This window comes from Mesoplodon densirostris, chromosome 4, assembly GCF_025265405.1.
Source record: "Mesoplodon densirostris isolate mMesDen1 chromosome 4, mMesDen1 primary haplotype, whole genome shotgun sequence".
Classification (NCBI taxonomy): Eukaryota; Metazoa; Chordata; class Mammalia; order Artiodactyla; family Ziphiidae; genus Mesoplodon; species Mesoplodon densirostris.
In genome coordinates, this window is record NC_082664.1 from 152,053,305 (window position 1) to 152,080,082 (window position 26,778).

Genomic DNA, 26,778 nt, shown 5'->3' on the forward strand with positions numbered 1-26,778 from the left:
GCCTTCATGGATACCCATTCCTTTAGAGTCTTGCGCATAAAACTTCACCTAATATTTCACACCCCTTTACTCATAAGGCATAAATAAGGAAGTTTGTTGCATTTCTCATTGTTACTTAATAAATATTTAATACACTTTTCCCCAAGTATACCAACTATTACTAATATTTTTGCCTTTAAATACAAATTTCCGAAGTACAATACACAGTATACTCTGATTTGGTATTCACACAGTTGACCACAATATTCTTGCAGGTTGGTTATAATATGAAGCATGTTGAATTTCAACATTCACACATTTTTATACCACTTAACAGAATCATTTACTATTGGCAGAGCTTTTTTTGTTAAGAAAAATGAGGTGCCATTGCTGTTAGATTGATAAACTGTAAACAAAAACAGCACTGCCTTGATTCCAATAAGGGTGTCAGAACTTATGGCACATTCAGAACAGTGAATTTTAGCACATCTATCAAGCTAGCCTTGCAGATACCAACCACATAGCTACATGCCCTAAAATACTAACAATTTATGATCAGCTAGTAATGGGTGATATATGTATGATTTGCTTGACTGTATTTTCCGTTTAAAGGAGAGGATACTGGCGTAAAATATCTGAAAACTGTGAGCTGGGCTGGGAAATTTTTTTGCTTCTCTGCAAGGCTGTGTTCCAAGCAAATTCAGAATGAAAAAGAGGATGAAATGATTCCAACTTTAATCATTGGCTAAAGAGATCTAATTTCAGAACAATCCCTTAATGACATCTGATTGTTCATTTTTTTAAATGCAAGAGAAATGAAGTGAATTTTGATAGTGTAGTGATTTTCGGTTTCGGCACAAGAAATCATACTTCATGGGAAAATGCCAGAGAGTGAGGTAGAAGCTGCGCCCACTACAAAAGTCAGGCCAGTCCCTATGTCACCTCCAGGGAGCTCACAGCAGCAGGAGATTAGAGGCAGGTTTTAGAGGGATGGGTAGATGCTTCCTTCCCGACCAGACTCTGGTCTTGACCCTTTCTGCAAATAGGATGGAGGAGCTGGAGTGAGTCTGGGGTCCAGGGAAAGAAGGTGTAACAAGCTTGGGATCAATGGAGAGAAAGGACCCGACTGTGAACTTCACCTTATCTAGATTCCAAGACCCCAAGCATCCATCAGGATTCAAGCCATGGTTATTCCCTTTCCAGAGGAAACCACCTTGCCTTTGGGCCACCACTGTGTGGTTTCCCAGGGGTATTATCAGGTCTGGATGTTTCCATTACATGGCAATGAGGCTGAGCTGAATTTTAAAGTTACACTGGACTTAGAGCAAGACTAAATTTCTTTCACAACCTCTCCAGATATGAAAAGAGTAGAAGAACATTCTCAAGAGTCCCTTCTCTTCTATGTGTGGGGTGGGGCTTATAATCATGCCCTCTCTACGGAGCTAGGCACATGGCCTCAACAGGGCCCATTAGGAATAGATTCACCCAAGGGCAGTGGCAATAGTGGTTTGGTCCATCCACCATGATCCTACCTGGCAAAGGAAGGAGTCCGAATGGGATTTGACAAATTTTTTTTATCCTGGGTAACTGCATCTCCACTTCTCTGCCAATCATAGAGCAAGAGATTGGGAACAACCTATCTCTGCTGCTCTCGTGGCTTAACCTGTGATAAAGGTGACAGTGGCAGGACTGGGATGTGTTCTAGAGCCATACTGGTTGGGAGGAGAGCTGGGATGGCAACACCCAACTCCCGAGGGTATTAATCTAGAATCCCTTTTGGGGTGAAAGAAACAACCTTATTGAATGTGCCCAACCCAAAACAGAGCACCAAAAGACTAAAATTCTGACAGTAGACAGTAATATATATGTTTTTTCATTTTCAATTATAAATCCTCAGTTTTCCATACTAAGGCTTAAATTGCAGTCACCTAGCTGAAAATCTGTACATAAACATGAGACTAGAAATAGACGACGTGAAGACCTCTAAAAACAAAGGTTCACGACAAATGAAAGCATCCATCCCTTATTTATTAACAACATGAAATGTTCTGACTACCCTTTACAGTGAACAATAGGATTAGACCCAGCAAGCTAAGCATTATTTGGAAGTTTTTAGGATGGAGGCTGAACGCCTATTGCTTTAAAATCTGAGATGCTTCCCATAACTCTCTTTCAGGAGTGTATTATATCATCCAGAGTGATGATTCTTACCACCAGCATATATTTATAATCCACCTTGTTCTCAGAAGAATTAAGGTAGCTAGTTTCTATCAATCGTTTTTCTTTAACCTGTAACAAGACATTAGGATCAAATGCCGAAAAGGATTCTTTCCGTCCAATTATGTCAAAGCACCATTCAACAGGTGGAAACTGAGATCAAATTCTAATGAAATTACAACGGCTTCCTTACACTGGAGAAACCTTGCTCTCAAGTTATTTAACAGAGATGACAATAAACCAAACTTAGGTATTTAGATAGACATTATAGATAGATAGATAAATGGTTAAATAGATCTTTTTTTTTTTTTGCACAGCTGACAAGTATTCAAAACTCTGGAGTAGGTGTTGGGGTAGTTGAGAATATCTCACAGCCTTTATCATATTATTGACAAGCTTTCAAAAATTGTTTAAAGCCATTGGAAATGGTTGGTATTAGTGGTGCACGGAAACCATGGTTTATAGTTAGAATGTCAAAGTTCAGCCATTGTCTCTACTCTTCAAGGCACAAGGACAAGTTCCAAATTCTTCAACTCATGTGTGAGAAGCAGAGCAATGGGTACCACCAGGAGACAGAAGATTAAGGAGAGGAACCACACACCAAAGCAAGAATGGGAGATCCTTTGGGATGCCATGACTTTCAGATATTGATCGTACGTCGTTAGCAAGCAACTCTCCCACACCTTGAGGTGGGTACAGGAAGGTCTCCTGGCCTGAACACCTTGGCCTATTAAGCAGAGAGCACAATTCACGCCACGCCTGATTTGGCAGTCCAGCACCTTCCTACCCGGGGCACCAGGAAGAAGGTCCAGAACGTTTCCATGAAGATCTGCAATGAAGATCGTAATGATGACAGAAGGGCAAGAATGAGAAGTCGGTAGCCCTTGATAAAAGTCAGCAGAGAAGTAACCCCCTTTATGGATACATACCCTGTTTCTTTGCCTGTGATGGTCTAAGTACATTAAGGGAAAGAGAACCCATGCTTTCTTTTTAATTCTCATCTTGCTATCTCCCTTAGCTTCCCTAAAAAAAAAGGCATGGGTGAACCATCTCCTCTCTAACATATTCCCCGCCATGAAATTTCAACAAAATGGAAAGAATCCAACCAATTAATCTTCCTCTTTTTTTTTGCTTGGAATTCAGTTTGTATCTACTGGTAGTCCATTACATTCTTTTGGTAGGAAAAGATATTGCACTTCTTAAAATTTATCCATGTTATTAAGTCAAAGCTAATAGGTAGGTAGATATCTCTCTAGAATGTATACTTTCTGAAGACCATCATCAGTATTTGCAGAAAAGCCTCCGTGATTTCTATTTCAACAAACTGTGGCCCCACTGGCACGTGATTTTAAACTACAAAGGGAGACGTCGGTGGTCATGAGCCGTAGGCAACATTGCATGTCCAGCGGCTCATGACTTCATTGTGCAGATGGGCACGACGATGACCAGAATGACTGTGCACGTGGCTGCAGCGATCAGAGCAGCGATCTTGCAGACCTTGGCTCGTCTGAACTCGGCTTCTTTCCTTTTCAGTAATGAGTCGTAGCCTGGAGTATAAATATCTTCCATCCAGTATTCTAAGTTGTTTGGGTTTAAAGATTCTTGAGTCTAAAAGTGAAGAGAAGATGTTAGAAATATGGTGAATATGTGCAACAGGTTCAAGACGTTCTGACTATCATCACCCCTGAAGCATCTCAGAGCTGTCTGCAGCTTGCAGGGGAGATGACCGAGGAGTCCAGCGCTGCCCACCAGCCCCTCCTGAGGTGGACCACCAAGGACTCAGGCTCCCGCACATCCCAGATTGTACCTGCCCCTCTCCTACTACAGAAGTCATGATGGTGGACTTCCCTGGTGGTGCAGTGGATAAGATTCTGTGCTCCCAATGCAGGGGGCCAAGGTTCGATCCCTGGTCAGGGAACTAGATCCCATATGCATGTCACAACTAAGAGTTTGTATGCCACAACTAAGGAGCCCATGTGCTGCAACTAAGGAGCCCGCCTGCCACAACTAACACTCAGTGCAACTAAATAAATAAATATTTTAAAAAAACAGGTCACAATGGTCTTGACACAGGAAAACCCAGGGATTTCCTGGGAGCAAGCAAAATAGGGCCGAGAAACAAGACTCTACCCCTCAAGGGCGTAAGGCCAAGAACAGGCTGGCCCTGCTGCATGGGAAGCAGGGAAAGTCACTGAAAAATATTCTCCACTAACGGTCCCTAAGAACAGGGGTGTCTAAAGCAAGGCTACTGTATTACGCTGATTTGGTTCCCAGTTCTTCAGTAAAGCCTCTACTGAAAAGTGAAAGGCACCTCCCAGATAAGCAGTTCAAACAAAACATAAAATATTTCCATTTCAAACATCTGTCAGGCCACTGCTCATAGGCCAGGTCTACAGACCAGTGGCAGGCCACCCCCATGCCAGGTGCAGGGTCCCCAGTGGGAGAGACCCCCACCCACTGACATTTGTCTCCCAGCCTCCCTGAGATTAATGCCTGTCTGCAGGAGAAATATTATATTTAACCTGTTATCACCCAGGAATCCCATTCCCCGTGGATGGCTCTAATCTCTTTCCATAAAGAAAGGCAGTGTTCTCATTTTACGGCAAACATTTAATAATGTGACTGACACATAAAAGCAGCAACACATTGCAATTCCAAGTGAGGTCGTCTAAATCTTTGAAACACAAGCAAAATATCCATTTTGAAGATTTTCTCAGATTGTTTAACGCTCATAAAGATGGGCATGTTACAAATCACATACACACACACACACACACACACACACACAGGATTACAAAACAAATGCTTCCAAAACTTAAAAAGAAACCAATTCAGTTGTACTATGTTATTGGAATATTGATTACTCTAACGCATATTAGTCATTCTCCATCTGTCCTTTCAGAACCATTCTCTGTTCTTTTCTGCCTTGCTCTGTGCCCCCAGGAGACCAGCCAATATGGACACATCCCAGGTGGATTCAGTCAGTGGGGTACAGTTCCCCCTGCTCCCTCCCTGATGGGCTACAATTCTATCAGGTACCTGCTCTCACAGCTGTGGGTCTTGGTGGGTTTCAGAAACAGCTCTCTTTCCTTGGCCTTCAGATCCAAGGGCAGCAACAGCCTCTCGCTCATGCTGGTCCCTGGGCGCTTCACGGGCTCTAAACCCTGCCTACACCGCCGCCAAGAGTCCTCTCCTTCCCACTCCCATCATCTGTGAGTATGCCATCTGCTTCCTGCTGGGATGCTGATGACCCACATGCCGTGGACTCCTCTGGCTGCCTTATTGCTCTCCTGTTTTGTTTTTTGTTTGTTTGTTTGTTTTTTGGCCATGCGGCGGCCAGGATCTTAGTTCCCTGACCAGGGATAGAACCCGGGCCCCCTGCATTGGGAGCACGGAGTCTTACCCACTGGACCGCCAGGGAAGTCCCTGCTCTCCTGTTTCTAATGGCCTTCCAGTACAGGGGCCAGCAGGCTCCAGCCCATGGGCCAGATACAGCCCAGCACCTGCCTTGGTACAGCCTACCAGTTAAGAACGGTTCTCACATTTTTAAATCATTGAAAAAAAGTAAAAGGAAAACAATAGTCATTGGTATGTGAAAATCATATGAAATCAAATCTCTGTGTCCCAAAATAATATTTTGTCGAAACACAGCCATATCCAGTCATTTACAAGTTGCCCATGGCTGCTCGAGACAGTTATTGGCGGAGTTGAGCAGTTGTGATGGAGACTGTAAGGCCTGCAAAGTCTTAAAGCAGTTACTCTCTGGCCCTTTAGAGAAGAGTGTGCCAATATTCTAGAATATTCTGTACAATGTTGCATAATGAAAAGAGAATGGGACTTCGGGGTCCCTGAAATCCTCCCAGGTCCCCTTCCTCACGGAGGCACAATGTTCAAAGACTTTTCCAATTATTCATGTTATCTGGAAGGGCAGGGAGGAGTGGCAGGCAATGCTGGCCATTGCGAGGACCCACACCATGAGACACAGGACGTGCTCCATGATGGAAAAGTCCTTAAAATGCAGGATTGTCTGTTCAGACTTTGCAAGAAACTCCTACTCCAGCACTTCTGCTAAGTCCCAGGAGCCACGGTCTCCCTGAGTTGCCCAGGGCACTTCTGCTACTGCCCAGCTCCGGCTGTTAGGACAAGTGTCCTTATGCTTGGGCTGCAGCTCTTTCCCCAACACAGCTCTGTCCTCCATGGGCACTTGGGGTCGGTCTGTTTCCCTGGACATGAAAGCTCTTCAGCAATTTAATGGGTACCCTAGAGGGGAGAGAGGGAGCCAAGGTGGGCATGTTAAGCTGGGGACTGGTCTACAGGGCTGGGCGGGTTTGGGTGGAAGGCTGAAGGAGCAGCTCTCCCTGCTCTGGCACTTCGGAGACAGGCTCTGACCAGGGAGGCTGAAACACCACCTCTTCTTCCCAATATTCCCAAGGTGGGCCAAGGAGATAAACAGTGTGTAAACGACACATCAGATTTTGTCTTATTCCCTCCAGCTCAGACAGAAGGCAACTGGCTTCCTTTCATGGGTAGCTATGCTTCAGGGGCTGGGATTCATCCTGTGAAGTAAATTATTTTTAATTACTTTTTCCAATAACCGCAAGCTCTCATGACACCCAGTGGGACACAGGGGGCATCCTCGGTTGTTAATTACTCCTGCTGAGCACTGGAAATGGAAACGGGGCCTGTACCTTTGCTGCACCCTCAAGTGGCCATTGGTGGCAAATTTACATCTTGATGCCATGAGGCCCCAAGAAGATGGTCCAGATGCAGAAGCTGCCCTAAGACAGTACCTGGGTCTCTGCAAAGCGATGAAAACAAGTAGGGTGGTGCCTTTCTGCCTTCATCGAGCTCCTGATACCTGTTCGGTTTTGCTGCAAACACCCTCGAAAGGCTACTGAACTCTTTCCTGTCTTATATTTTTTTGTGAGACTAGATACACAGAGACTAGATCCTTTGCATTTTTAAGTGATGTCACCTAAAGCTCTCTAATCTAAAGATCTTTTATTTTTTATAATTTTGCCTTTACGCTCCTAAAAATTGACACTTTAAAATTGCATGTGTCTGTAGGAGCGAAATCTTCCAGACTCTGCCTCCAAAACTTTAAAAAGATGTTTCTCAGTCTATGGCTCATTCAGCTAATCTGCTCCTGTCAAGGTCATCCCATGATACTGGTGAAACATTGATTATTCCACCAGGTGAGCCATTCACACCTCTGGGCCTTTTCTGACTCACCTGCAGCTCGTGGCATCCAATACCCACAGGTTGCAGTGTGGTAGCCACAGGAGAGCACTGGGACCCTCCTGCAGGAGAAGCAAATCCTATCTAGACTGCTTGCCAGCAGGATGGTGACAGGAGAGGACGTGGTCTGAAGGGTCAAGTGGCGTGCAGCTGGCATGGGGACAAAACATGCAGGAGGTGACAGGGGCCAGGAGTACCTCTGAGGTGGTCCTGATGTCACCACCCACTTGACTCTCAAGATCTGGCCAGAGATGTCCCTTCCCATAATTGCTGTCATTTAGGGCCCAACATAAACAAATGTCACTGCAGTCATTTGTGTGACATGAAGCTCCACTATACTGTCATCAATAGAAAAATGACATGGTGGAAAGGTAACATAGGAGGAAGTACAGGAGTCTTATGGCCGGAGAGCCCATTATGAATTTAGACCTGTCAGACCTGCAGCAAGTTCTTGTGCTTCTTGGGGCCTCGAGTTCCTCATTTATAAACTTGAGAAGAATATCATCAGCCCCGCCTGCAGGCCACTGTGCCTTGCGCGGGAGACCGTGATAAAAAGCCCCATGCAGAGTTGATCGATTTCAGCATCATTTCATCAGCGCCAAAGTGCCTTTTCGGTGACTTCTTAACGCCAGGTACTTTAAATACATTATTTTCATTTCTGACAGTGACTCTGAAAGTTAGACATTATTATGGACATTTAACAGGTGAGGGAACCAAAGCTCAAACAGGTGAACATTCCAGGCCACACAGCAAAGGAACCCTGGCTTAGAACCCACACTGCAGGAAAACACATTTCTTTTCTCGCCACTGCACTGCACCTCCTGCAGCCCCCTTGGCTTTATAGAGAGGTCATTTCAGGGGAGACCTTGCCATACCACCCCCCCACTGGCATCTCTCCAACTGCCCTTTAAGTGGTGTGGACCTGCTGGGACCCGTACGTGAGTGGTGGCGTTGGGATGATAGCCTCGCTGCCCACAAAGCTAGCTGGCAGGTGGGGACAGGGTACTTCCTGTATTCCCGAGGTGATGCAGACACACAGATAGATGCAGTGTGGATGGAACCAGGTGGAACTGCCCACCACAATGAAAGTGGCCAAAACCCAGCCTTGCCTGTGGTTGAACAGAAAACATGCCCTCCAGCCACAGCTGTATTCACAGAGCTTCCGGGGATGGCGCTTACCTGGGACTGCTCCGTATAGAAACATAATCCATAGCTCGGCTCCCACAAATATGCTTTTATCCCACGTGCTACATGTGGAAGGAGAAATCAGCTTGTGTTTCATTAAACAGTTGGGCTGAGGTCTTGTGAGCAAATACGAGAATCTGCACTTGGTATGGAGTCTTAAACGCATCATTAGCAAATCGGATGGCCAAAGTCGATCAATCAATCAAGCAAGCATTCCCACCGCTACGTGTTTACGAAGCAGTAAGCAAAATAGCAATCTCCTTGCGAAAAATCTCTGCTCTACGATGTATGCAGGTTCAGAATTCCATGGTGGGGCCCCAGGGAGCTGAAGGTGAGGGAGGGGGCTGGTTAGGGCATCCGCTATCCATTCCTGCATCCGCCAGGGCGTGGCTGGGCTCCCCCCACCCGGGGCAGTGAGAGGCTCACCTGCAGGTCCAGGGCTGTCAGCTTGCCCTTCTCGCCCGCGTTGCGAGCATACTCCTCGATGGTCCAGGAAGGCTGGCCCCGCTTCACCTCCGCCAGCTCCGTCAGCCGCATGTCTGTGTACAGAGGGTTGTTCTTCATGTGGGCCTTGAGGGAGGTGGGGTAGGGGTGAGGGCTGAACACCTGCTCCACCAGGAAGCCGTCTTTGGGCTGCTTGGGCAGTCGGTGCTGCGGGGGGATGTCATACTGCTTGTCTGCCTGCAGAGGGGCACAGAGGAGTCCAGAGAGCGACACAGATGCCGTCAGAGAGCCCACAGTGCCAGTGGGCAGACACCAGCTTTTCATCACTGGGCTCTGCCAGGGTAGCAACATGCAGTTATTCACGAGCACATAGAAAGAATATCTGGACTGGGAGAAATTTACTAGGAAAAGCTTATGACATTGATAATACTCAAACGACCCAACATTTCTATGCCAGGAAGAGATGATTTTATCTAACCCTCATACCATGACTACTATTATTAACACACATTGTTCAGGTAAGGAGATGGAGCCCAGAAAGACTCAGTAATTTACCCCAGGGTGTACAGCTGCCAACGGGAGGAGCTGGCATTTAAATCTATCATCTGGCTTCAGAGAAGCTTTGCTTAACCACCGCATAGTACTTCCCCCTTTTTTTTTTTTTTTCTTTTTTTTGCCGCACCACACGGCATGCGGGATCTTAGTTCCCCGACCAGGAACCGAACCTGCGTCCCCTGCAATGGAAGCACAGAGTCTTAACCACTGGACTGCCAGGGAAGTCACTGCTCCCTCTTTCTCTTACCAATTTCTACCTGGTACTGAGGAGTAAAAGATATGGGGTCCTTCCCCCTCGGAGCTGGCTGAAACCACTGATGCCACACTGCTTCTCTGGATGGAAGAAGCCAAGCCAGAAAGCACGTGGTTGGGAGCCTCTAGTGATTTTCAGAGACCTCTGTGTGGCCTTCAAGACAAGGGAACAGTCTGGACCACAGTCTGGAGGCAGGAAGGTGCCCAACACAGCTGGCATCACTTACGTTCTCAGTCCTTGAGTTCTGCCCGAAAAAGGGGGTTCTGTTCTCCATGAGCCCTGTTATAACTGGAGTCTTCTGGTACTTTCTACTTCTAACTTGAGGCCCTCAGATCTCCACATAGATGTCACTTCCTCCAGAAGTACTCCCTGACCAAGACCAGGTCAGCGCCCATCTACGTGCCCGCTTCAGACTGTGTACAGAGCCCGCGGCCAGCACTGTCCCACTGAACTGTAACTGCCTGTTTGTCTGTCTGTCTCCTCCGCTGGACTGTGAGTTCCCCGAAGGCAGGGGACAATAGTGAGCACCTTTTAATCGCCCGCTCAGCAAAATCATACCAGAGAAGGCACTCCAATCTTTGTTAAAGGGATGGATCCCAACACCATGGAGTCGTGCCCATGAAGCAGAGAGCCAGAAGAGCTGTGGGTGTGAGCAACAGACAAAGAAAAAGGAAAAATAAGAACATGAGTGAGGGAGAGTGTGGATAAGCAAGAGGGGGAGAATGGGCTCAGGTGTCAGGAAAGGGAGAGTTTATGTGTGAGCACCTGATGAGATAACGTGTGTGAGTGGGAGTGTGTGTATCCTACACGTGGATGAGGTCCAGGAGCACACTCCCAGCTACCAGCAAACTAGACCCATCAGCTCTTGCTCAAATACAGTGTAACTCTGAGCCCTTCCAAACCATTAAGACCGCTGATGCTGCTACAGAGAAAGCAGGATAAACTTGGCCAAATCCAAATAAGAAAGTGAGGTGTCCTCTTATTTTCTAGCTCATCAAACCCAAGTATCGTCTAAAAGGTGTCCCTGATTTTATTCATTCAGCTCATCACCACTACCGAACACTCAGAGGGCTCCCACGGCATGCAGGGCCCGTGCCGAGCTGGGGGCAGGGCAGGTGCCAATAATACCACCAAGGCATCATAACTGCAATTAACCGAGGGCTGACTGTGTGTGTCTCCTGTTGTGCTCGGGGCTGAACACGCGATATCCCATTTCAGCTTCTCGAGAACATCGGCAAGGCTATAACATTATAATCCCCGCTGTGGATGCGGAAACTCAGCTTAGAGAGATTAAGGAACTGGCCCAATGTCACACAGCCAGGAAGTGGAGAGCCAGGATTTGAATTTGTTCTCGCTTCTGAGATGGAAAGTTACCCGCTGCCCACGCTTGCCTCCCTGCTCCTACCATGGAGGCGTTTGCGTTCTAACGTGGCAGTCGGTATGTATACCTAAGATACTTTTAAAATAAAGGTTGGTATCTACTCTGTCGGAACAAAGAGGATGAAAGGCAGGAGATCAGAGACCAGCAATAATCTTGGGAGGCTTTCAGAGGCTTATGAATTAAGAGGCCTTGAGGGAAACTGGGTCTAGATCAGCACCGAGGAGGTGGACAGGACACTTTTTTTCTTTTTTGATGTGGACCATTTTTAAACTCCTTATTGAATTTGTTATAATATTGCTCCTGTTTTATGTTTTGATTTTTTGGCCACGAGGCATGTGGGATCTTAGCTCCCCGACCTGGTATCAAACCCACACCCCCTGCATTGGAAGGTGAAGCCTTAGCCATTGGACTGCCAAGGAAGTCCCTGGACAGGAAACTCTTGATGGAGGAATCACGTGAGTAAAGGTTCGACAGTGGGATGGGGCCTGGCCATCCCAGATGCTTCATCAGTACTTGCTGAATGAGTGACTGAGTGAATGAGGGTGGCACTTTTGAGGAAAACCAGGTAGACGTATCAAGGTGGAGAAGGGCCCAGTCCGGGTGAACTGGAGCCCTCCTGTTGGGGAGAAGGACATGACATGTCCAGGGTTTGAGTGGCCGGGCTGAGTGGTTTGAAACTTTTTGCTGAGCAAAGGGGAGTCAAGAGAAACAGGGAACAGGAGACACTGTTGAGCTTTAGGAAAGGGAGCATAGCAGTGGTGGATGGGATGAGATGGAAGTGTCAGCAGAGGCGGGAGGGGGTGATGAGCACGAGAGACCAGTTACAAATGTGCCCCCAAAGCCCATGTGGGAGGTGGTAGGAGCCTGGACTTGGGGGAGGGAGGGTGGATTTAAGCAGAAAGAAATATCACAGAAGATAAATCCACAGGCTCGAGTAGCCCAACTGGATGTGAGAGAGCCAACGAGGGAAGTCAGAGATGAGAGACGCCCCTTCAGTTTGGGGAATGGCTAGAATGGCGACCCCAGAATGGGTACAGGGAGAGGGAAGCCTGGCTTTGAAGGAACAGAAAATCTAGCTGGGACCTGCAGATTTCAGCCCATGGCAGACATCTCGGGGAGCTGGCCTTCAGCAGTTAGAGATTTGGGAGCAAAGTTCAGAAGGGCCCCAGGGTTGGTCCCCACCATGGCCGGCATCAGCCCAGGGATGGTGAGAGCCACACATCGGGAGGGAGAAATGAGGTCACAGAAGGAGGCCAAATGGAAGACTAATCACCCCAAACACTAGCAGCTTTGAGCTGTGCATTTCAAGGGATTTTTCTCAAGCTTATTTCTGTTGGTTTCTGGGGGCTTTGACATGTTATTGGTTGGACGCATGGCTAGTTCAGTTTAACTTGATTTATCTATAGAAGTGCCAAGCCACTGGAGTGCTCTAAATGGCCATTTGCAATGCTACCTAAGACCCAGGGCTCCAGGAACCTGGCCAGACTCTGGCAGCTAATTGACACGACAGCAGTGCCAGAGGAGAAGACCCACAGCTGGGCGTCTCGTCGGGGTGTCAGCACATAATATATTCTGATTTCTGTCCAACACCACGTGTTGTGAGTGGCTACCGAAGAGAACAGTGGCCGGCACAGGTACCAGAGGTTCCTTTGGGATCAGAAAAAAATCACTTCTTATTTTACTCTCTTTCCCTGCTTTGGACCCTGAAAACTTCCTTAGGGCTCCATTTTCTAAGCTCGCCCTTCTTGGCATTCGAGGGACTCAGCCTCCTGCTCTGTATTCAATGTTTGCAGCCACACCTTTTCACTCCCTCTCTGACGACTGGTCCTCCAAGCCCTCAGGAGGACCCGTGGTCTGTCCACTGACCTTTGGAATCAGGGAAGGGAATTGAGATGAGCAACAAATTGAAATGGTATCACTTTGGCCAGAAAGGGTTCAATGTAACCTACTTAGAAGGAAGAACAGCAGCCACAAGTACCGCTGAAACAAATCATCCTTACTTCAGGGGACGAGAAGAAGAAGGAATGTGAGTATGTGTGTGTGTGCTCACTCCAGCACTGACAGAAAGATGCTGACTATAAAGGTGCAAAAATGCTCAAGTTCCCATAAAACTGGGTAGGAAAAAACCTCCAAAGCAAAGAAAGACATCATATTAAGAGTTGCCATCCTCGGGCTTCCCTGGTGGCGCAGTGGTTGAGAGTCCGCCTGCCGATGCAGGGGACATGGGTTCGTGCCCTGGTCCGGGAAGATCCCACATGCCGCGGAGCGGCTGGGCCCGTGAGCCATGGCCACTGAGCCTGCGTGTCCGGAGCCTGTGCTCCGCAACGGGAGAGGCCACAACAGTGAGAGGCCAGCGAACCGCCAAAAAAAAAAAAAAAAAAAAAAAGAGTTGCCATCCTTGGGCAGTGGAACTGTGAATAATTTCCTTAATTTATCTTCTTTTCTTACAAATCATCTATTGATCTATTGATCTGAAAATGAAAAAAAACTCAAACTTTTAAAAAGGAACACCACGCATGCCACAAAGTACGTGAAAGGGCCATAGGAGCTAGCTCGCTTTTAAGTCATTTCCCTCCTTTTCTTTGCCTGCATCCTGCCCTTTCAGGAAGGACAGGAAGAAATCCTTGGTGATGCTTGTCTGCTCTGCCATGTTCCCCATTCTATGAAAATCAGGTCTCGAACCACCAGTCCAATATCTGAGTCATGCTTGCTCCCTTCGGCAACACAGCAGCATGTGCTCCTCCGGGCTGATGGACAATTTGGCGGGACCAACCACCAGGCTATGCTGTCCTCTCTGCTCTAACGTGGAAAGTCTGGAAGGATTACGAGCACAGGAAGGGCAGGCCTCTTTTTCGTGTAATGTAAGCTTCCAGGCTTGGAAACAGACCAGGGCTATATAGTAAGGCTGCTGCCTAGTTACGCGAGCTTACACGTGCATTACCTCTTTAGATTTTCGATGCCAGTCCTTACTCTCCCCAGGGCCTCTGTCTTTGACATCCTCCTCTCCGACGCCCACGCGGTTGGTGTAAGTGATGGTGCGCCAGTCCCTGGGCGAATTGGAGATGCTGGCGATTTTGGATTCTGTGGCGCTGTTCTCCTCCGTCAGGGACCTGGAGGATGGCCTGGTGAAGAGGCTCTTTTTTAACGCCTTGACACGAAGGCTTTCGCTGTTGCTTCCGCTGGCGTCTGAGCAGCACCAGTCGGCCGAGTTCTCCAGTTTGGGCCCGTGGGAGCCATTGTGTGCATGGAACATCCGGGGAGAGGCGCTCTCATCGGATGGAGCCTCGCTGGTCAAGGAATTCAGATCTATCTGCACACTCACCTTCTCGGGCTGCTGTATCTTCTGATCCAGCTTATTGAGCTTGCCCAGGACTTGGGAGATCTCCTCGCGGACACCCGACAGCGATTCGAGCTTCCGTTCAATTTCACCGATCCTGAGCACCAGTTTGCACACGCTGGTCTTCAACTCCTCTTCCGAGTGGTGGCTGTTTTCAGGCCGGTTGCCCTTTTCTCCTTTGCTGCTGGGGAGCCCGTTGGTGATTTTGGTTAGGTTGTGCTCCGGTGAACTGTCACAGTCCGACTTGTGAAGCTGAGATAAAGACCCTGTGCTGTTGTAGCAGGATGACTGTATCACTCCCGTCGAGCCACTGATGCTCATGTCATCAAGAAATCGGAAAATGTCACTGATGTCATCACTGACAACTTCCGAGTCGTCATCTGACTGCTTCATGGCGTGCCTGTCACTGTACTTGCCCTGCCCAGAGGCACACAAGTCTTTGCATTTCTTGGGCTCCAGGACGTGCTGCTCGGTCTGGGTGCCCACGCTACTGGTGTCTGAGCTGAGCTGCCTGCTGGTGCAGCTAATGCTCTTGTCTTTAAACTTTTTGACTGGTTCATGCTTCTCCAGGTCAACAGGGGACGAGATCTCTTTAGATTTGAGCCCGTTTGGCTTGGCCGCGTAGCCAACGGGGAGAATTGGCTGTTGCTCCTGCGGCATGAGGTAAGCTGGGCGCCTGTCTGGGGTTGGGAAGTTGGGGGTCTGGCTGCTGGGATTTGGATAGCGGAGCTTCTCCTCGGAGGGATTTCTATTGAAAAAGGACCGTTCAAAGTCAGGAACTTCTTCAGTGTTTAGGCTCCAGCTTTTGGCCGGCCAGGGGGTCTGCTTGCCCGGCCTCCCAGGACAGCGCCTGGCCTCCTGGGTCCCCATCACTGGAGTGGGTCCAAAATACGTGGAGGCTTGAAGGTCATCTAAGCTTTCGTGCTTTGCCCGTCTTTTGTCAGGAACAGGGGAGTACTCGGGATTCAGGTACTGGCTGTTGTAGGGCATCTCAAAGCTGTGATTGGGGAAGGGTGTCTTGTGGGACTCCTTTTGGCCCTGGGGTTTCCCGTGCTCACCCTCAGCCTTGTTAGCGGGGCTGGCCAACTCGGGGGACACAGTCATCAGGTTGTGAAACTCCTCTTTGAAGATGTTCCTTTTCTGGATACAGGACTGGACCACAAAGGGCTCCTCATTAGAAATGAAAGTCTCCTTGATGCCCTGGGTGAGGGGCAGGGAGTCCTGATCGGACATGGACTCGCTCTCGATGTTCATGGGGAAGTAGGTTCTCTGCATCTCGCAGGGCTGAGGGCTGGCCACCGAGTAGGGGGCCAGAGCCTGCAGCCTGTCCAGGGAAGCTGCCCGGTTTTTCACATCTTTGCTGACCCCCAGCAGGAAGTTGGGCTCGGAGGCAGGTACAAACTGCGGGCAGTCCTTGCAGTCCATCTTGCGGCACTTGGAAGACTGGCGGGTGGGGTAGCCCCGGCTGAAAGGCTGGTCACTCAGCTCGCAGCTGAGGGACTCACACTGGGCCACGGTGCAGAGTTCCGTGTCCGAGCGGCCCAAGTCAAAGGACGCCTCCTTCTTGCGCATCTTCTGCCGGCCGCTGGGGAGCTTCTCCTTGGCTGTAGCCCCGTTCATCTGAATGAGGTTGAATATCGTCACGATATCTGCCGCCACCATGATTTTCTTCGATTGCTGGTTGTTCACGGTGCATTTCATCTTGTCTTTGAATAACGTGGCTGGAAAATTGGGATCGAGACAAGCCGTGTAGAAGAGCACGCTTCTCAGTTTGGAGAGCTGGGACAGATCAAAGCGGGTGCACAGGGATTTGCACAGGTCCTGGTAGGAAACGGTATTTTGCTTGCTGTCCAGTTCCTCCAAGATCTTCACCAAGAAGAGAGAAGTTTCCTGATTGGTCTCCATGATTTAGAATTTCAAAGCCTCGCTGATGACACTGAAACTTCGAGTCAGTTCTACGGGGTGACTATTGAAAAAGAGAAGCGGGAGAGAAAGGATTATAAACACCAGTGGAGTTTTAAGTCAAGCTGGTTATGAACCACATAAAGAAATGCAAGGGGGGCTTCCCTGGTGGCGCAGTGGTTGAGAGTCCGCCTGCCGATGCAGGGGACACGGGTTCGTGCCCCAGTCCGGGAAGATCCCACATGCCGCGGAGCAGCTGGGCCCGTGAGCCGTGGCTGCTGAGCCTGCGCGTCCGGAGCCTGTGCTCCGCAATGGGAGAGGCCACAGCAGAGAGGCCCACATACCGCAAGAAGAAAAAAAAAAAAAGCAAGGAAAACCTTTTTAAGGTTTAAAAAATGTCATAAGTGCTTTAAAAATATTTATAATATACTTTGTAATTCACTTCCCAGTAATCTACCTAAAGAAATTATTGACTATGATTTTGCATAAAGATGTTCATTATGTATATGTACAACTGAATCACTTTGCTGTACACCTGAAACTAACCCAACATTGTAAATCAACTATACTCCAACAAAATTTTTTTTAAATAGTTACAATTATAAAAAAATGATGTTCATTACAATGGCATTTATAATAGTGAAAAAATAAAACATCTTAAATATCCAAATATTAGGGGAATGCATAAATAAAATGGGTTACCATATACAATGATTTCTTACAAACATTAAAATTATATTAATGTACATCCTTACAATGGAATACTACTCATCAATAAAAAGGAACAAATTACCAGTACTTGTAAATGACATGGATGAATCTCAAATGTATTGTGCTTGAGTGAAGGAAGCCAGACTCAAAGGCTACCTATTATATGGTTCCATCTTAACAATATTCTGAAAAACAGATCCCGGGGCTGCCCGGGGCTGGTTGTGAGGCAAGGTGCTGGCCAAACTGCACAGAGAAATTTTCCTGGATGATGGAACTATTCCACATCTTGATTGGAGTGGTGGTTGCATGCCTCTATGCATTTGTCAAAACTCACAGAACTGTGTGCTAAAACGTGTGAATTTTAGCTATGTAAATTGTACCTTAATTATAAAATTACACACTGAAGACATTTTATGACAAAAGAAAACTGTGGTACAATACTGAGTGGAAAATGTGAAAATAAATATGTTATGTAGTAAGATTTTAATTATATAAAATTATATCTTCTTGGAAATGAAACTGAAAGAAAATAATATACACTCAAATGTTAATGGTGGTTACCTTTGGATTGTAAATACGCATTTTCTTTCTGAATTAGTCATCTTTGTTTCTCAATATTTTATTATGCAAATTTTCAAACATACAGCAAAGTTGAAAGAATTTTTTTAATTAATTAATTTATTATTATTATTTTTTTTGGTTGAGTTGGGTCTTTGCTGCTGCACGCGGGCTTTCTCTAGTTGTGGCAAGCAGGGGCTACTCTTCGTGGTGGTGTGCGGGCTTCTCATTGTGGTGGCTTCTCCTGTTGCGGAGCACAGGCTCTAGGCACAAGGGCTTCAGTAGTTGTGGCTCGTGGGCTCTAGAGCACAGGCTCAGTAGTTGTGGCGCATGGGCTTAGTTGCTCTGCGGCATGTGGGATCTTCCCAGGCCAGGGCTCGAACCCTGCATTGTGGTCCCTGCATTGACAGGTGGATTCTTAACCACTGTGCCACCAGGGAAGCCCTGAAAGAATTTTATAGTGAACGCTCATATAACCACCATCTGTATTCACCATTAACATTTTACTATATTTACTTTATCACATATCTATCCATCTACCCTTCATGAAGCCATCTTGCTTTTTTTTAAAGCACTTCAAACTAAATTGCAGACATCGGTACACCTCCCCCTAAAGATTTCACCATGCATATAATTAACCCAAGTCCAATAATTGTTTACAGTTTCTCTTTTAACATAAGATTTACATACAATGAAGTGCATAAAACTTGAGTCTATTTGCTGAAGTTGTGACAAATGTATATGCCTGTGTTATAAGCAAAACCCCTACAAAGATCTAGAACGTTCCACTTGCCCCTTCCCATTCAACCACAGTTCTTATTTTTTACAGGTAACTCTAATATTTTCTTTATAATTTCCCTTCTTTTCCAAAATTCCTACCATGACCACGTATTATTTTGTAATCACCAAACAATAACTAACCTTATTTTGAAATGGGAAGAAAACTCTACATTAACATATCTTGGATGGAAAAGTGAAAAACATCAAACCAAAAGCTTAACAAAGCTTAAGAGAAAGTAAAGCTCTTCACGGATAAATATGGACCCAGTTTCTGAGATTTACAAGGAAACATCAAATCACACACGGTACCGTACCCAGTCACTCCTTGCTTAGAAAAGGCATTTTGATGATTGACTTATTGATTTTAAATTTGATTCAGGGCTTCCCAGGTGGCGCAGTGGTTGAGAGTCCACCTGCCGATGCAGGGGACATGGGTTCGTGCCCCGGTCCGGGAAGATCCCATATGCCGCGGAGCGGCTAGGCCCATGAGCCATGGCCGCTGAGCCTGCGCGTCCGGAGCCTGTGCTCCACAACGGGAGAGGCCACAGCAGTGAGAGGCCCACGTACCACAAAAAAAAAAAAAAAATTGACTCAGCCCACACACAGCCAGCCTATTTTCTAGGGAAACAGTGTCTGTGTGTGGGGGGGGTGTGTGTGTGTTAAATTTCAGCTGCTCTGGACCATGGGGTCTCTGTCCAGCGTGAGGGCAGTGCTCCCAATGGGTATCTATACACATTAGTGAGCTCTCTCCACGAACGTCTGCGGGGACATGCAGAGACCAGTGGTTTGGATTTTCTTGTATGGAAAAGGCAGTGAAGCCCCGAGAGGCTCTGTTCCTGCCCAGAACAAGTCACAGAGAACCCACATCTCCCCACGCAGCTCTCCCTGCCCTGCCCCAGCCGCCCAATCCGTGTATAGAAGCCCTGCATGTCAGGATGTTCTGGTTTGTTAAAGGCGGGGACAACCTGCCACGCTTGATCTGCAAGGAAATAAATAGGCACAGAAACCAGAGTGGCGGACAAATGAATGCAATTGAGGGAAGAGCAACTACCACTCACGCACACCATATTTCATAGTTTGGTGACACAAAGCACTTTCAGAGATACTCTTTTCTAGAATTCTTATAACAATCTTAGGAGGATTCTTTCACTATTACTCTCCGACAGATGAGGAAACAGGCACGGAGCACTGAAAGCAGCAACTAGGCGCAACTAGAATCATCAGAGCTGGATTTGCAACCCAACCCCATGGGCCTCTGCAAAAATCCAAGACCCCACTTTCCTGCAAGACTGTCTCAACTTTCTGTTCTACTTTGTGTGGCTAAAACTGTATTAATCCCAGGTCAAAAAAGAACTCGGAAAACCAAGGCCCAGTGTCTCCTGAAGTGAATAAAGGAAACACAAGTGATCTGCTAAACCTCAGTCATTTTCTATTAAGACTGAAATTGAGGGGATTATGAATGGCCGGGAAGATAGGCAGGTGCCCCTGTGCAAATGGGCACATGGCCACATGCCTGGTGTGTGTGCGTGTGATGATTAATCACCATAGAGAAACTCCATGTAGATTTTCCACAATATGCCAACGAAAGCCATAGAGGACTAAGGAGCAAAAGAGAGGCTCAAAGGAAAAAGCAGAGTTCTTGGCTCTGTGACAGTGTTAACAGGATCCGGCCTGCAGCACGCAGACCCTGGCAGCTACCTCTTCTGGCCACACAAACAGCTCTGTGGTGTGCAAAGAGCACTCCCTTTTCACAGATGAGGAAACTGAGGAAAGGAGAGGGAACTTGAGTTGCCTGGGGTCTGCCATTGGGCTAGGGCCCCAGTAGACCACAGCCCGTGATGAGCATATGCTGTGGGAGGGGCAGCAGGCTCCGGCTCATGCCAGGAGGAGCAAAAGCATTGCCACAGTGACCGATGTGAGCTGGTGGAGGGGGCGGGCTGAGTGGGACAGGCAGTGCAGCCTGACCACCTCCTGTGTACTGGGGCTTTTTTTTTTCTTTTAACTATCTTTATTGGAGTATAACTGCTTTACAATGGTGTGTTAGTTTCTGCTGTATAACAAAGTGAATCAGTTATACATATACATATGTTCCCATATCTCTTCCCTCTTGCGTCTCCCTCCCTCCCACCCCTCTAGTTGGTCACAAAGCACGGAGCTGATCTCCCTGTGAGGAGAGGTCACTGCTTCCCATGTATGTGGCTGCTTCCCACTAGCTATCTATTCTACATTTGGTAGTGTATATATGTCCATGCCACTCTCTCACTTTGTCCCAGCTTACCCTTCCCCCTCCCCGTGTCCTCAAGCCCATTCTCTAGTAGGTCTGCGTCTTTATTCCCGTCTTGCCCCTAGGTTCTTCATGATCATTTTTTGGTTTGTTTTTTAGATTCCATATATATGTGTTAGCATACGGTATTTGTTTTTCCCTTTCTGACTTACTTCACTCTGTATGACAGACCCTAGGTCCATCAACCTCACTACAAATAACTAAATTTCGTTTCTTTTTATGGCTGAGTAATACTCCATTGTATATATGTGGCACATCTTCTTTATCCATTCATCTGTCGATGGACACTTAGGTTGCTTCCATGTCCTGGCTATTGTAAATAGAATTGCAATGAATATTGTGGTACATGACTCTTTTTGAATTACGGTTTTCTCAGGGTATAAACAAGATGAAAAGACAACCCTCAGAATGGGAGAAAATATTTGCAAATGAAGCAACTGACAAAGGATTAATCTCCAAAATTCACAAGCAGCTCATGCAGCTCAATATCAAAAAAACAAACAACCCAATCCAAAAATGGGCAGAAGACCTAAATAGACATTTCTCCAAAGAAGACATACAAATGGCCAACAAACACATGAAACAATGCACTGGGGCTTTACAGGAAATTTCCGCAACAGCCTGGAGAGGGAGGCACCACCACTCTGCACCCTCTGCTGGAGGCATGAGGAAAATGAGGCCAGATTACACGGACGAGGAGGACCTGAAGCCGAATCTGGAGAAGGCCAAAGCCCAGGCAGGCTCTCTTCTCAGTGACAAAAGGGCAAGGAAGGAACATCAGCCCGAAAGCTCTGGGGGCTGAGTGAACCTGCCGTGGAACGTGTATGTGTGTGTACACACAGCGACGCCCACGCACACACACACTTATACCCTCACACACACAACCACACACACAACTCTCGGCCACAGTTCACATACGTACACACGCCCTCACTGCCACACCCACGTGGATAGGCACACACCCTCTCTCACCCACACCCCTTCTCTCTTTGGGCTCTCTCAGCCGAGCCCTCAGGGCTTGAATATTCTTAAGCTCCCAGCACAGCCTGATGTGCATCTGGGGAAAGGCCAAGGCATCCACAGAGCCACCCTCCCTGGCGTTTGGACGCCCACCCCCAGCACACCGCCTGAAGTGACCAGTCTCTGCTGAATCACGGGATGCACCTGGAGGCGGCAGGCACCACTCACAGGGCTGCACAGCCCCTCTTGGGGCAGGAGAACACGCCCCCCACCCCGCCAGTTAAGGCACTGAGAGGTGGCTGGCAGGGTCCCACCCCAGCTCACACTCGGGAGCCACCTGCTGAGTAACGTGCATGCACACCCAGGGGCAGGATGTCCGGCCTGGGGAGCCCGTGAGCAGCTGGGCTTCTGGAATTCAGACCCATCAGGACTTCATCAGGACCCCAGTGGTCCCCAACTGCCCGCCCAGATCAATCCTCACAGCCCAGGCCTCCCCTGCCTGCATCTCCTATGTCCACTCTGCATTTCCCCCAGGGAGGTCTGTGCCCTCTCACTGCCCACACCCTGGGAACCCTGCTTCCCTTCCAGGGCCCGCCTCCAACAGCCTTGCTTTCCCCCAACCTCTCACTGATCTCAGTTGGAATCAGTTGCTCCCTTTTCGGTGCTCAGCGGGCCTCTGTCCGCGCCTTGGTAATAGTGTTTCTCACACAGGAAAGACTTGCCTCAGATGGTTTAAAACATATTGAGATCTGGCCCCCCAACCCCAGACCGACCAATTAAATCAGAATTCCCGGGAGGAGTCCAGAATCTCGGGAGTTGTTAAAGCCACCCAGGTATTTCTGAAGCGTGGGGTTTCAGACTGAGGGATTGAGAAACCCCATTTAGAAAGTAAAGGGGCTGGCATTAAAAGGAATGAAATTGTGCCATTTACAGAGATGTGGATGGACCTAGAGATTGTCATACAGAGTGAAGACAGAAAAAGAAAAACAAATATTGTATAATATCACTTATATGTGGAATGTAGAAAAATGATACAGATCAGCTTATTTGTAAAGCAGAAATAGAGACACAGATGTAGAGAACAAACCTATGGTTACCAAGGGGGGAAGGGGGGTGCAATGAACTGGGAGATTGGGACTGACATATATACACCACTGTGTATAAAATAGATAACTAATGAGAACCTGCTGTATAGCACAGGGAACTCTACTCAATGCTCTGTGGTGACCTAAATGGGAAGGAAATCCAAAAAAGAGGGGATATATGTATATGTGTAGCTGATTCACTTTGCTGTATAGTAGAAACTAACACAGTATTATAAAGCAACTATACTCTAATAAAAATTAATTTTTAAAAAGGTTTCAAGTCTTTAATGAATTTCTGAGTAAAATGTTGACTGAGCTTAAAAAAAAAAAAAGAAAGTAAAGGGGCTGGGTTTTGCAAGAGGCAGTGTAACCTAAAGGTTGAGAAGATGGGCACACAGATTCCAGCCCTTCTCATCACTAGCTACATGACCTCCAGAAGGTCACCTACAGTCCCCAACCTCACTTTCCTCACCTGTAACAATGGGATTAATTAACAAGCTCAGGTACAGCACTTAGTAAAGTGTCCCCCAATGACAGCCCTTCCACAAATGACAGCAGTCGTTCATGGAACTGCGGTGGCTGTGGGAAATCTAGTAGTTTCCGTGGGTTGATGCCTCACAGCACCTCCTGCAGGTTAGGAAGTAGGACCACGTGAGCATTTTGGGGAAATGACTCCATTCTACAGAGAGAGCAAGACACACCTGTGCCTAAAGCAGCATTCTGGCCTCCCTCGTTTTCACATGTTCAATCTCTTCAAAGACTTTTAGGGGCTTCCCTGGTGGCGCAGTGGTTAAGAATCCACCTGCCAATGCAGGGGACACAGGCTCGAGCCCTGGTCCCGGAAGATCCCACATGCTGCGGAGCAGCTAAGCCTGTGTGCCGCAACTACTGAGCCTGCGCACCTAGAGCCCGTGCTCCGCAACAAGAGAAGCCACCGCAATGAGAAGCCCGCGCACCACAACGAAGAGTAGCCCCCGCTCACCGCTACTAGAGAAAGCCCGCACGCAGCAACGAAGACCAATGCAGCCAAACATAAATAAATAAAATAAATAAATTTATTTGAAAACAAACCTTTTAGTTTCCCACTGTAGAAAACTCTGTCCTCAATCACATGCTTTCAGGGATCCGCATTAAACCTGTGAGTTACTGCCTCTCTGGATCACACCTCAAGAGAAGAACAAGTTGTGTGCAGAGTTCCTTATTCATATCTTTTTTAAATAAGAGGAAAGTTCATAAACTGATTTCATGAGGAAGTTCTGAAGGCCAGAGGTTGGAATTATCCACTCAGAATAAACAGGGGTGTCCTCTCAGCCCCCTTATCACACGTCACTCTAAGACCGGGCCCCCCTTGTCACCTATCTGATGCCCACCCCGGGCAACTACCTCGGGTCTTTTTGAAGATTCTACAGGCCTTCAGAGATTCACAGACCATCAGAGCAACAGTATGTACATGGCACTGTGCAAGGGACCATGGTGAGCACCCAGGCTAAGCCCCTCGCCTTTACAAACTGGAAAACGGGGCCTAGGACCATCATTTTTCAAAGCCACATGGAGAGTTAGTGGCAGATTCGGCCGCAGGACGCAGGGTTTCTGACACCTTGCCTATTTTCACAAGTGTCTGTGCAGAAACGCCAGTCCTGGATGTCAGGTGCCAGAGAAGCATAAACAAGAAGCTGGGGCCCCGGAGGGAGTGAGAAGAATCCCAGCCACAGGGAAAGGCCAGCTTCGCAGAGGAGGCGCCATCTGCAAAGGCCTCGAAGACTGAGGAGGAAGAGGGTGTTTCATGGTCTGGAGGAAGGAGACAGAGGGCAGATTCCAGGGCAAAGGGCAGAGGCGTGAAGGTAGAGAGGGGCGGAGTCTGACTGTGGAGCTGGGCAAGCAGGGGACATTTAGAGAAGGCAGGGTGCTGAATCTGGGCTGGGAGTCTGGGCTCAATTCTGCGGGCAGTGGGAGCTGGGAGCACCAACAGAGCAGGTGCTGGAGGGGCCGAGCCTGTGGCTCAGGTGGGCACTCGCCCACAGGGTGCGCAGACCGGGGTCCACATTCTCTTCCTCGGCAATGCCTCCTGCACGTACACAGCCAGGAGGACCACTCCAGGCTCTTCCAGCTCCAGATCCATGGCTCTTTCCACCACACAGCGGTCTGTAGGTTTGGGAAGGGCAGGAAATGGATGCCAGATTTTTATGCCAGATTTTTTTCCCACTACCTCATGACACTGTGTGTCTTTCTCATGTCATGCTCCAACTATGACAAATGTAGCTGTTCAGTGTACGAGGCTAAAGTGAATGTCCACCTTTTCATGACCTTCTGCATTTTTATCTGCTCAAAGCCTTGACATCGGATGTTGATCAAAACAGAGCAGAAGAAAAGGACACGATTTAGGGATATAACTTGCAGGATTGCTGCATGAGTCTTTGGACAGAAGACAAGCTCTCTGAATTTCATTTCCACCAACTCCCTTAAAGGTTTCATTTTCCCTTCTGCCAAGAGCTCCAAAATCTGATGAGAACAAATGACCAACCTTGAGCTGGATTAGCAAAACTTGGTTGTGAAGTGTTCTTTCTTTTTTTTAATTTTTAATTTAATTAAATTTATTTATTTATTTATTTTTGGCTGCATTGGGTCTTCGCTGCTGCGCATGGGCTTTCTCTAGCTGCGGAGAGCGGGGCTTCTCTTGTTGCAGAGCATGGGCTCTAGGCGAGCAGGCTTCAGTAGTTGTGAAACACGGGCTCAGTAGTTGTGGCTCTCGGGCTCTAGGGTGCAGGCTCAGTAGTTGTGGCGCACGGGCTTAGTTGTTCCACAGCATGTGTGATCTTCCTGGACCAGGGATCAAACCTGTGTCCCCTGCATTGGCAGGCGGATTCTTAACCACAGCACCACCAGGGAAGTCCCTGAAGTGTTCTTATTAAAGCTTTCCCATATGCCATGATATACTGATCTTTCCAACACTGAAATAATGGGCCAAGATGGAATGTAGGCATAATGTTCTCACTTTACACTCATGAAAAGCACAGTAAAGAGCATTTCTCTGCAGGATTTGTGTAATTCCAGCCCAGATACTGACCTGGTTTGTTGTTTTGGATTTTGTTTTTTTCCAGGATGGTGAATGCTACTGTGATTCAGTGAAATTCTGGACTCAATGAAACTACAAAAGGAAGGCATTCCTCTAGGAATCTAAAATTTATAGATGGGAATTTCTACCTCCCCTTGTGTCACCTATAATACATTTCAAACTGAAAGGAGAACCCTTTCTCTCTTAATGGCAGTTTTCCTCCACAAAGCTGCTAAAGAGGGCAGCATAGAATTAGGAAGGGGGCTTTGCTCTTCTTTGCCAAGATGTATCACCACAGAGCTCAACCTTAGTGCAAAGCCCTTGATTAAGATATCAAGACATGAAGCATTTCCCAGATCTGGCAAGAAGGCAAGTTTAGAAAATGGGACAAGCCTCCCATTATGAACACCTAGAAATGCTGGATAAAATATGATTTTTTTTCTTAATGTGTGCAGCTAAGCTTGCAAGAGAGCAAGGTAAATGTCCAGGTGCCAGAAACAGAGAAAGGACTGAAAATCACAGAGCTGGTAATGGAGCTGCTCTGGGGGAGCTGGGGCAGGAGGTTTCTACTAAGTGAGAATAGAAGTGGCCCTCCATGAGATAGTGAGTGGGAAAGATGTCTTCAGAAAGATGGGACCCTTTAAGGACTATTCTCTAACTGTAAGTGAGAGTATGAAATAGAGGGAAAATCTGCTTATGAGCACAGGAAGCAAGGAAACTTGTCAACTTCTGCCTGGGCTCTCGGTTAAATGTAAAACAGGGCTTAGAATGTAAAACAGGGCTGATGCCTTAAATACGTTAGGGCTCAATTTATGTTGCTGGATGGTTTAAGGTCTCTTGAGTTAAGAAATTAATGT

At 47.5% G+C, this 26,778-nt stretch overlaps 1 protein-coding gene across 1 annotated transcript in view; it reads right to left on the reverse strand.

Annotated features, from left to right (window-relative positions):
- Nucleotides 1-3,448: 3,448 nt before the first annotated feature.
- Nucleotides 3,449-26,778, reverse strand: part of MINAR1 (membrane integral NOTCH2 associated receptor 1) — a 36,554-nt gene continuing 13,224 nt past the window's right edge. The window contains exons 2-4 of the mRNA XM_060095376.1: nucleotides 14,194-16,555; nucleotides 9,046-9,300; nucleotides 3,449-3,804 (exon numbers count right to left, since the gene is read on the reverse strand). Coding sequence (XP_059951359.1) covers nucleotides 3,607-3,804; nucleotides 9,046-9,300; nucleotides 14,194-16,494 — 2,754 coding nt within the window. The 5' untranslated portion in view covers nucleotides 16,495-16,555 and the 3' untranslated portion in view covers nucleotides 3,449-3,606. The remainder of the gene's footprint in view (nucleotides 3,805-9,045; nucleotides 9,301-14,193; nucleotides 16,556-26,778) is intronic.